Source organism: Scyliorhinus torazame, chromosome 8 (genome assembly GCF_047496885.1).
Source record: "Scyliorhinus torazame isolate Kashiwa2021f chromosome 8, sScyTor2.1, whole genome shotgun sequence".
NCBI classification, from domain to species: Eukaryota; Metazoa; Chordata; class Chondrichthyes; order Carcharhiniformes; family Scyliorhinidae; genus Scyliorhinus; species Scyliorhinus torazame.
This window is the reverse complement of record NC_092714.1, coordinates 228451193-228463466: the sequence shown is the minus strand read 5'-3', so window position 1 is coordinate 228463466 and position 12274 is coordinate 228451193. Positions and strand designations below refer to the sequence as shown.

The 12274-nt window shown below is 48.5% G+C and overlaps 1 protein-coding gene across 4 annotated transcripts in view; it reads right to left on the bottom strand.

Moving 5' to 3' along the window:
• znf512b (zinc finger protein 512B) overlaps positions 1–12274 on the bottom strand; it is a 189959-nt gene that overhangs the window by 10730 nt on the left and 166955 nt on the right. For all 4 annotated transcript variants that reach the window (XM_072514869.1, XM_072514872.1, XM_072514868.1 and 1 more), the window contains exons 14-15: positions 10485–10586; positions 6917–6979 (exon numbers count right to left, since the gene is read on the bottom strand). In XM_072514869.1, coding sequence (XP_072370970.1) covers positions 6917–6979; positions 10485–10586 — 165 coding nt within the window. The remainder of the gene's footprint in view (positions 1–6916; positions 6980–10484; positions 10587–12274) is intronic.

Genomic DNA, 12274 nt, shown 5'->3' with positions numbered 1-12274 from the left:
CATTAGTGGAGGGTCCTGTGGGGCATGGGAATTGCTCATCAGAAGTTCAAGCTTCCTGGGCAATTAGTAATCTTTATGAATGTCACAAGTAGGCTTACATTAACACTGCAATGTGAATACTGTGCAAATCCCCAAGTCGCCACACTCTGGTGCTTGTTCGGGTACACTGAGCGAGAATTCAGAATGTCCAATTCACCTAACAAGCACGTGGAACAGGGTTGATCTGGAAATCAGAAGATCCGGGCCAAATAACAGAAAATTACTGGGACAGATTTCTTGGACTAAATAGCCTGTTTATGTAGGGCGATGTCTAACAATTCTGTGGGATGTATGATACCTTAGGGGCACCAGTCGACCTTATACCTAAAAGGCCAACAACTATATGAACAGTGTCAGTGTGTTTGCCAATTGTACATACACCCGTTATCACAGGAGTGTTCCTCCATTTATAAATGTTAGGAACTATTTTTCATTCTTTCATGGGATGTGGGAGTCACTGGCTAGGTCCACGGCTACTGCCCACCCTTAACTTCCCAAAGGTACTTGGTAAATGCATACATAAAGTGCTGTGCTTCATTTCTAAGAGAATCCAAAGTTTGCCATTTTAAGTGATCCATTCACATCAAATGCAAAATTGGGGATTTCCTCAGGGTGTTTTGTGCTCCCCAGCTGTGACTCTCGCAGAATTGCCATTTCTCCCACTGCAACCGTATAGCAGTGGGGCAGCAGAATTCCACAGCAAACCCCCAGCAGAAGCGTGTCCAATAGTGAACTTATACCACAGTTTGAACCAATAGCTGCAGAATAAATTCCAGATGATTTATACTGTCTATTCCAATTGTACTTTCCCAACAGGGATCGAGTTCTACATAAACATCCTCATAGACATTCGCAGAGCTACCCTGGCAGTGGTCAAGAATCACTAATTTCAGTTTAAATATATCTTAAGATATTTATATTAATCGCTCAACAGGAAGACATTGCAATGAAGAATCGAGCAGAGCCCAAACCTCGCTCTCATGGGGGGAATGCAAAGTTTGCCAGTTGACATACATGCAGCTAAACAGCATCTCACCCACAAACTGCCAGTGTTTCTTAATGATGAATCAATTAACTCAAAAAATGCAAAGCAAGCTGGTCAGTAAGGCTAAGAGCTGAATAGAACAGAACGCTCACATTGAAGTTGAAGGCTCCACAAGGGTTGCACGTCAGTGCCACCTACTGGTTGTCTGCAGTACATGGGCAGATTCAACAGAAGTGTCAGTGGTCATCCACCTGCACAATCAGCTGCTGTCCACCATGTGAATTGAGGAAGTATATGATGGCGGGGAATAGGGAAAATAATGGGTTAAAGAGTTCTTGCTGAGCATTGTTAATTTGTTTTATATACATCATTTTTTTCAAGATTAGTCTTTTAACTCACGAAACACATTATCAGGCAGCACTGCAATGACAGAGGTGCCAACTTTCATTTAAACCGAGTCCCCATCTGTCCGCTTGGGTGGATGTAAAAGATAGCATGGCACTATTTCAAGGAAGAGCATGGGAGTTATCACAAGTCCCCTAGCCAATGTTTATTCCACAATCAATATCACAAAAGAACACAGGGCCGGAACTCTTAGTTTGGGAGACTATGGGCGATATTTTCCACTCCCGCGCCGGTTGGGAGAATCGCCTGGGGCGGCAAAATTTTCCGGGACGCTGTTCCGACGCCCTCCCGTGATTCTCCCAAGTGGCGGGAACGGTACTGTCGAGTTCCGCGGGCCGCAGGCCGGAGAATCGCCGGAGACACCCAAAATGGAGATTCTCCGGCACCCTCACTGTTCTCAGGCCCGGATGGGCCGAGTGGCCAGGCCAAAACGGCACCGTCCACACCTGGTCGCTGCCATTGGGAACAGCGTGGGAACGCTGGGGGGGGGGGGCGGCCTGCGCGGGGGGGGGGGGGGGGGAGATCCTGCACCGGGGGGTACCTCAAATGCGGCATGGCCCGCGATCGGTACCCACCGATCGTTGGGCCGTACTCTCTGAAGGAGGACCTCCTTCCTTCCACGGCCCCGCAAGATCCATCCGCCATCTTCTTGCGGGGCGGACTCAGAGAGGACGGCAACCACGCATGCGCGGGTGATGCCAGTTATGCGGTGCCAGCCGCGTCATCTATGCGGCGTCGCCTTTACGCGGCGACAAGGCCTGGCGCGTGTTGGTGACGCGGCCCCGATCCTAGCCCATTGTCGGGGCCTGAATCGGTCGGGATAGGGGCTGTTTCGCGCCGTCGTAAACCTCGACGGCGTTCACAACAGCGTCGGCACTTCGGCGCGGGAGTGGAGAATCCCGCCCCACGTTCTCCCTCCGGAGATGAATTGCCTCTGATATGCGCTCCCACTGGGAGTGGGAATCCAGAGGCGAATCACTATCACTTGACATGCAAAGTTATGCATGGTAGGGATTGCGAGGAGTTTTGTAGTGAATTCCGCTACCAAGTCATCATTTTGAGCGGGCGGCCCGATAGCGAGGTCTGGGGACTGATCCCACTCGCCCCGTCAACGGAATTCCCGCCACCCCACAACGGGATTTTCTGGGTCACCCCCCACAGAACGAGGATGATCACATCAAAGGGAGTTAAGTGTTTTCTGCAGAGAAAAAGAGGAAGTGAGAGCACTTAACTCTCTTTGATGTGGTCCAAGAGCTATCAATCATCGCTTATTTTTATAAACATTGTGGTTAGTTTCACAGCTGGCTACTTGAAGTCCGCTCAAGCGGGAAGGGAAATGGGATTAAACAATCCAGACAGCTTGTGTGCAAGTTGTCAATCATAGCCTAATAAAGTCAATTTCACATTGATATAAATGGAAGCCTTGCAGATCAACCCAGTTGATCTGGTTTTTCCTTTCTTGGAATTTACATGTGGTGCTTTCTCTGCCTGAGCCAGCAGATGTATTACACAGCTGGGTTTTAAAGCAGTTATTTCTTTCAGTCTCTCTGTCTGGACTGCTTTCCAGCTTCCAGGCAGAGGCTTCGCTGGTGGGAGGCTTCCAGGCAGGGGTCTCTATAATGGGAATATTTCAGGTAGGGGAACTCTCTTATGGGGGCTTTCTGCAGAGATCTCTGTAATGGGAGGTTTCCAGAACGGGTTGCTCCCAGCAGGGGTCTCTCTTATGGGGGGCTGTGGTGTGGGTCTCTCTTATGGGGGTTTCTGGTGGGGTCTCTCTTATAGGGGGTCTCTAGTGGGGGATCTCGTGGGGATGGAGTAGGCAGGAATAGCATTGCAAAGGGGAGGGTGACCCTCTGATGGACTTTGCGGGAAACTCCCTAAAAAAGTTACCCCCTTGGCCCATCGCGAGGTCCACCGTGCCAGGAATAAGTTGGGAATTACCTGCACCAGTCATTTCCCACATGAATCCTGGCCCAGATGGAATCCAGAGGCGAATCACTATCACTTGACATGCAAAGTTATGCATGGTAGGGATTGCGAGGGATTTTGTCGTGAATTCCGCTACCAAGTCACCATTTTGAGCGGGCGGCCCGATAGTGAGGTTAGATTAGTAGCCTGGAATCTTTTTTGATTAATTGGTGGGGTCATGCAGAAATTACATAGGATTCCCTTCACAATGTTAAGTGGATTATGTTAATTCAAATTGTACCCGAGTCTGCAAGGAGGAGTGGATAGATTGCAATTTGAAAATGGCCTTTCATGTTGTTTATTTATTTAAGTTTTAATTGGAATTTCCAACTGACTTCAGTCTCAGAAATCAAAAAGTAAACATTTAGAAATCAGCAGTAAAGTAAACATTTATAAATTTATAGATCTACTGGTCCCGCCATTGTCAACGTGATTTTACGTTGACTGCACCCCTCGTTGCCGGGAAACCTGTGCACCAGCGCGGGACCAGAATTTCCCGACAGCTGGTAAATCCCACCCAGAACACCATGTTCTGACAGAACTGCTGAGTATTTCCAGCATTTTCAGGTTTTTTTTTTAGGTTTTGAGCATCATCAGTACTTTATCTCACATCAGTCTGGGAGCACCCTCCGCGCCTGAGCATTCTCCACCACAAACTGACTCAGAAGATTGGCAAGTGGCTCTGAACTGGGATGCTGGTAGGTTGGGTTGGAAATGAGAAAGCAAGTAGTTTGGTTGGGCTGAATTTTCAAGTAGGTACAGAGACAGGTGTACTGACACATGCTACCAGCTGTGTGTTGATCTGTTGACATGTGTCCTCTCTGGTGTATTTTCATGGAGGCTACTTCAGGGGGACGATGGCTTCTACCCCGCTAGAGGCGGATAGTCAATCAACATGCCTACTGAGGGCACGCAACAATATCGTCTGGAAGTTTTTCTGAGGCCGAAGCTTGGTTGGTAGATGAAGGTGGCCTCCCAGCAGCAGGAGGCCAGAGCAGGATAGGAATCCAGTGATACCTCATCCTGCAGCCAATTGTCAGAGGGTCACAGAGGTTTACCCTCCACAAAACAGCCCCACCCACATATTTTGACATCATTTGTGTTTAACAGCATTCATTTACACTCATTTGACACCAATCGTCCTCAAAAAATATAGGGCGGGATTTACCGATCACCCCACCGCGTGTTATTTGGTGCTGGATGCAGCCCGCCAGCGGGGTCCACTGGTCCTGCCGTTGTCAACGGGATTTCCTGTTGACATCATCCCTGGTATCCAGGAAACCCGTGCGCCGGCTTGGGACCGGACTTCCCCGTCGGCGTGAACAGCCAGTAAATCCCGCCCATACTTTGCCACCAATTGCACTCAAAAGGAATTATTTAGCCATTCTTTGACAACAATTATGCTCAAAAGCAATCATTTAACAATGTAAATAATATAACTGACATCAATGTCATCAATTGCCCCAAACTGCAGCCTTCATAACATTTACAATTAGCAACATCACTTAAAAATTTGGAAAACAAAAATGATCAGAGTTTATTTTCCATATCTCTGGATTTCCATCGCTTCAAACATCCGAAAACTGAAGTAAGTTTAGAAAACGCAGAATCTGGGGTGAAATTCTCCCCCAACGGCGCGGTGTCCGCCGACTGGCGCCCAAAACGGCGCCAATCAGACGGGCATCGCGCCGCCCCAAAGGTGCGGAATGCTCTGCATCTTTGGGGGCCGAGCCCCAACATTGAGGGGCTAGGCCTACGCCGGAGTGATTTCCGCCCTGCCAGCTGGCGGAAATGGCGTTTGTTGCACCGCCAGCTGGCGTGGAAATGACATCTCGGGGCGGCGCATGCGCGTGAGCGTCAGCTGACAGTTTCCCGCGCATGCGCAGTGGGGAGAGTCTCTTCCGCCTCCGCCATGGTGGAGGCCGTTGCGGAGGCGGAAGGGAAAGAGTGCCCCCACGGCACAGGCCCGCCCGCGGATCGGTGGGCCCCGATCGCGGGCCAGGCCACCGTGGGGGCACCCCCCCGGGGTCAGATCGCCCCGCGCCCCCCCCAGGACCCCGGAGCCCGCCCACGCCGCCTTGTTCCGCCGGTAAATACCTACTTTAATTTACGACGGCGGGACAGGCAATTTCTTGGCGGGACTTCGGCCCATCCGGGCCGGAGAATTGATTAGGGGGGGCCCGCCAACCGGCGCGGCCCGATTCCCGCCCCCGCCGAATATCCGGTACCGGAGACTTCGACGGGGACGGGATTCACGGCGGCCAACGGCCATTCTCCGACCGCCGGGGGGTCGGAGAATGACGCCCCAGTTCTTTTTTAAAAATAAATTTAGAGTACCCAATATTTTTTTTCCAATTAAGGGGCAATTTAGCGTGGCCAAGCCACCTAACCTGCACATCTTTGGGTTGTGGGGATGAAACCCACGCAGACATGGCGAAATGTGCAAACTCCACACGGACAGTGACCCAGGGCCGGGATTCGAACCTGGTCCTCAGCGTCATAGTCCCAGTGCTAATCACTGCTCCATGTACCGCCCCTGCAGAATCAGTTCTAATATAAGTTTTAATAAGCTAGATTTGTGTTTTGCTTTGTAACTTATAGTGTAGCACAACACTGCCAGCAATCACCCCCCACAAAGATTGCAGCAGTTTTCTCTCCCATCGCTCTCCTGAGCAATGTTCATAAACCCTCAATCCTACTTAAATTGCAGCACTCATACTCTCTCCCACTCCCCTGCCCCCACCTCTCTTTCTCCCAACCTTGCTCTCCCACCCTCTCCCACCGCCGTTTCCACCTCTCTCTCCCCACCCTCTCGCTTCCTCTTCCCCCTCTCTCCTACCACAGCCTACCTCTCTCACCCCCCCACCCCATCCCATTCTCTGCCTCCCTCTCCCACACTCCTTTATCCTCAACCCTCTCTCTTAAACTGGGGTGAAAGGGAAAGTTGGCAGCATCTGGGAGGATCGGCAAGAGGGAAAGCGGATGAAAGGGGGATTCGGCAGTGACCGGAAGTGGTAGTGAGAGGGAAGGTCAGCATTGACCAGGAGGGCGATGAGTGAAAGATCAGGAGCAAACCACAAGTGTCGGTGAGGAGGAAGGTCAGTGAGAGAGAAGGTCGGCAGTGACGGGAAGGGTAAGGGAGCAAGGGAGGTTGCTCCAAAATGGAACTGATCAGGTCTTATGGTCCTGTATCAGATGCAACATGAAACAAACCCCTGACCCTACTGGTCCATTAACTGACTGACATTAAAGCAGCATGACTTAAAATGGATAACAGGGACTTAACAGTATACCTAAAATTCAAATTGCAAATTCCATGTTACTACTTAGTTTTACAAACCTTAGGTTTATAACAGGCTGTTCTTGAGCTGTCAGCTTTTTGGAGACTGTTCAATTATATTGGCCGCTGTTACTCAGGTTTTGTTCTTTTCTAGGTTGGAATGTATGCAGCTGAAGCAAGCGAACACTTTTAAACAACTCAATTGCACATTAGCCATTTGGTGTGTTTTTCCAACTGACCTTAGTACATGTTGCTAGATGAGCTTTTAGTCCAGAGAAGCTTGAGTAAATTGCTTCACACCGCTGTAAAACAGAATATGGAAGTGAAAGACCTCTCTCTTCGCAGCAACCACAATAAGTAGAAGAAAATCACAGCATGGCCTAGTGAAGCAGTAAGTAGATGAGGTGAGAGACACTTTCCTCTACTTTCTGACTCTAAAGCCATTCCCTATATCCAAGGGAGCAGCACAGCGATGGTACCAGATCATGGGCTCTAACGTGTCATTAAATCTGCTGCCCATAACTGACCAGATTATCAATTGTATTAGTTAGAGGTTAAAAATAACAAAATATTTTGAACAATTGTGCTTCCAAGATTTTGGAATGTGAGCTCGCCTTTCAAAAGTTGCCTTTATCTGTGTAAGAAAAGTAAAGTTGCAATAATAATATTGTAATATGACAGTTATCCTGGTGGCTGATCCGTCATACATATGTTTCATGTTACTAGTCATTTCCATTGCTTTAAAATAAAACAGTTTTCTCTGAAACGTAGTCTGAATATTTCAGCCGTCATTTTTCAGATAGGCAGACAATAATGGATTCTTTTTGCCAAAATTTTAATTTTGCTGTACATAACGCGGCAGGACAGATAATATTCACCTGCACTCACTCTGAGTTATCACAGTGAGATAATCAGGAATGGGAGGTTATTGTTAAAGGATGGCTTGAAAAATTGCAGGGGACAGGGAACCGAAAGGAACTAATATTTTCAGAATTCTGAAAGGTGTTTGGAGGGTAAGTACTAAAAGATTGTTTTTAGTGGTTAGTAAATCAGTAAACCAAGGGCATGGATCCACGGAAATGAAGCAGAATCCCGCTTTGGGCGCGTTTAGCCAGGTGTTTCCCGACGCTTGCGGCGCCGAGAACGACCCTGCTATTAAACGGGATCTGCTTCATTTCTGAGCCTCGGCTGAGGCCAGACTTACAATCATTTCCTGCATTAACGAGCTCAGCCATTTAAAAATAGCACCCTAATCTCTAGACCTCCCCACTGCAGCTGCCGGACCCCCCCCCCATGTTCCAATTCACCAATTAGGGGATCATCGAGCCCCCACCCCACAACCCACCTCATAAGGGTAGGGCACTCCTGGGGCACCCTGGCAGTGCCCCTGCCAGCCTTGCAGTACCACCTGGGCAACCTGGCATTACCATGGTGGCGCCTGGGTGGCACTGTCATGCTGCCCAGGTGGCACTATCAGGGTGCCAGGCTGACTGTGTCACAGTGCCTTGTTGGTATTAGGGGTGCCAGGGGATCACCCTGCCAAGAGTCCAACCCACATAGCAGCCCCCGATCACCTGGGAAACCCCTCCAAGTGCCGTTATGTCTGGCCCACATTTGTGAAAACCAGTGCTAAACGGCATCCGCTCGGGGTCTTACGAGGCGAGACTGTGAGATCCTGCGCCTTGGGAAACTCCGGGACAGACGCATTCAAGCAAGACTAGCCACTCACTTGAATATGCAAATCTGGATCCCTACTCAATGGGCGGGATCCAGATCGAGACACCTCGCAAGATCTCGTTAGATCTCACGAAGCGTGACAAGGCGGGTAAATCCCGTGAGGCCTCTTGCGCGATTTACTGGCCTTGCGCGCCCCGAGTTGGGTGCAACGAGGCCGATAGATAGCACCCCAAGAGAACAGGCTCAAGATTATCAGGGCAAGAATTAAAATTGAAGTTAGAAAGTATTTTTCACACAAAGGTTCATTAGAAAATATCGCATGTGTCTGACCGACGCTTTCGGGGGCATTTTTACCATCTCGTAGATTGATTGATATAGGACTGGTAGGGGTGAGGTTAACGTGGCAGGTGAGGAGTTTGCACCAAATACCCAAGGTCCCCAATCAGGCAGGGAAAGGCCACATGCCACAGAGAACAGGGGCTTAATGTAAATGGAAAAGTCTTGTCCCAATTGTGTAATCAAAATACACGAGCCATTTTAACTGCTGGTCAACTAAGAGTTGTTTTGCCTCAGACCCACCAGCAAAAGCTGGAAGCAGCCAGATTCCTGACCACATGAGGCAAGAGTGCTCCCGGCCTGGCCTCAGAAGAATACCTTTGCCTCCCTTGCATCCTAAACCATGTACTCGTCCAATTTTACCATTCCTTGTGGTATCAGCTCTTGTTTCAATGGCAATTTCTAATTTCTTATTTCATTGTGCATTTTGTCATGTGTACATACACCATGGTTGTGGATCCTCTGTTACAGAAATTGCAAAAAAAGTGGCCCTGATATTTACCCTGCTGTCTGTTCGGAGAGTGGGACAAGAATTATGGATGGAAAATCTGGAAATACATACAAGGACAGGGATGATGAGAAAGAAAGAGTTGGAGCAGGTTAGGATACAGAGAGCAGATGTTTGGGAGAGGGTGGAAAATGAATGGTCAGCCAGGAGAACAATCTATTAGTTAGAGGTGGCACAACCATGGGTGAGTGTTTAATGGCAGTTAGACTGAGGCAGGAGTGGGGACAAATGTTATGGATGTAGAAGAAAATGGCCCATAGAAATTTGTCTTGGGTAGTGGCACAGAGTGTTAAATGCAGCACCTGACATTCATTGCAGTCAATGGAATTAAACATCAGGCGTTGGTATGATGGGTGGCTAATCTGATACATCCATTTTTGTGCCATCATCTGAGACCAATTTCAATCCAATATTATTTGTAACCGAGAAGATTTGGAGTTAGTATCTCAGCTCAGTTTGAGTATGATGAGACTGCAGACAGTCTGTAAAAGCTTCAGACAGTATAGGGAGAGAGATTGAGTTAATGACAAGGTACGGAGTTTGTGGCAGCGGCCACAAAAAGTAACTTCAGTCTTCCCAATGTTTAACTGATGGTTATCCAAGAAATTGATGGTTATCCAAGGCAGCATGTTATATGACAAGGCACATCAGTAGTGGAGTCAAGAAAGATGATGGAGCGTTAATAGAATCCCTCCAGTGCTGAAGGAGGCGATTCAGTCCATCAAGACTGCACCGACCCTCAGAAAGAGCACTCCTTCTATGCCCACTCCCCCGCTCTATCCCTGTAACCCAGTGCTTTGATCATGGCCAATCCACCTAATCTGCACATTATGGGACTATGGGAGGAAACCGGAGAACCCAGAGGAGACCCACACAGACACGGAGAGAATGTGTAAACTCCACAGAGACAGTCACCCGAGGCCAGAATCGAACCAGGGTCCCTGGCGCTGTGAGACAGCAGTGCTAACCACTCATGCCCCCAGCTAATGTCATTGGTGTACATGGTGTGATTTGAACAGGCGGAGGCACATGTCAGCAGTATTGAAAGGGAAGAGGTCCGTGCTTGGGAAAAGGAAACTATTTACAATGCCAACTAGGAAAAGAAATTGGGTGGTCAGCAGTTTAGTGGCAAATAATCAAAGGAGCAGGATGTGGGGCCTAGGTACAAGATGAGCTTGGAAACAATATAAGACTTAGGAGAGACGTTTAAGCCTTTGCAAGATGTACCATACAAGGCTAGTGCTGTAGGAAAATATCTAACATCATTCATGGCTGTCTTAACTTACATTATTAGGACAGCAGATCTGACCATTTGCCTTGACCTCATTTTTCCAGATTTCCAGCTGTTTGGGGTTGAATGATGGTAGCTCAGGACGAGTATATTTAAGCTAAATCAAGACAGAAAGAGGTGGGTAAGCCTACATAACTAGATTCTCAAACAAACAATATCTAGCCAGTGAGTCATGCAGTAAATTGTAACATCATGTGATTAGGGCTGCACCAATTCAATTGAGGTTAATATCACACCAGCTGCTACAATCATTTCAGTTACATTTCTTGGAAAGCTTGGCAATAATTCTTTCTGTCGAAACTTTTGGTGTTCCTTCTTGGAAAATCAAACTTGTACAGAATACTCCAGATGTCATCTTACCAGAGCCAAATACGGCTTGACCGAATTCAGATGTTATGCTCCTTACTATATACATCTCAAAATTCTGTTTGTTTTTTGTTAGCAGCATGGACACATTACGCTGATGGTTTTTGTGACCAGTTCACTGAACTCCCAAGTTCCGATACCTCAAGTACACATTTTCAATTAATTCACGGCACTGAAATTTAGCAGGAAATAACTCCAGTAAGAGACTAGCAGAACCCAAGGAAACTGGCAGTTTCTGGAATCTTCTTCAATGCCTTGTAAGAGAAGAAACTTCCATCTATCCCTCACAAGGACATATGTCAAGGCCAATGAAGTGGACCCCAAAGCCTACCAAAACTCTCAGAAAACATACTGCGGTTGATTGTGAGCCCACGTTAGCTGTCGGTGAGAATAGCGACGCTGGCGGAGAATTTGGTGAGAATCGGAAAATGCGATTCTCTCCAGCGAGTGAAAATTCTTTTCACCAGTGCAGTAACATGAAAAATGCTGCGGGAACCTGGGAACCGCATTTTTATAAATTAGTGTGTTATTCGCGAGCATTCACTCCAGGCCTCTCCCCCCCTCACTGAATATTCAGCGGGCACTGACGTACAACAGGTTTATACAAATGTGAGCCCGGTGACCTCATCTCTGAGGGGGATTTCGGAGGTGACCTCTCAGTTAGCCAGCACCCTCCAGGGTGTTAAATGCTCAGGGTGCAATGGAGAGGACGCAGGGAACACAGATAAGTTCAAATCGGGGCCAGGGCTGGGGTCCAGTCTCTTAATCTCATAGGCTTTACTTTCCCTTCATGTCGGGGCACCCTGCGCTTTAAGGGGTCTGAAGGTTGGCATGCAGGCATTGCCTCCCGTGTGTTCCTTACTGGGCTTGTGCTCCCCTCAGTGGGAGCTGATAAGTTGGTGGGAGGAGGGACAGCACTGAGGGAGACTGTGAGGTACCTGACTGGGGTTCCATGAAAAATCAGGCTGTAAGAGCAGAGTTGGGCACTCAGAAATGGGTTTTATCCCTGCCTCGTGAGCCATGAAGACCCTCTCACTGGTGGGAAACGACTGCAGTGTCAGTTGAACCCCACACTCAGGCAGCACTATGAGGACAAAGGAGTTAAGCTGTACGGAGGTTCAAATCCACTTGCCATGGAAGTTTGATTGTCAGGGATTAGTGTTGGAGTGGATGGCGGTGGCTGAAGGAAGGTTTGTTGAGTCTGCATGCCTTGTGACCTGGGGAAATGAGGGGTGCCCTCTACGTATGTGCTTGTCATGCTACTTGCAGGCTTCACTCGACCAGTTGTGCCGCGAATGCCACTAATGCTTGAAGTGCGTCATGGAGAGCGCGGTAGCACAGTGGTTACCACAGTTGCTTCACAGCTCCAGGGTCCCAGGTTCGATTCCCAGCTTGGGTCACTGTCTGTGTGGAGTTTGC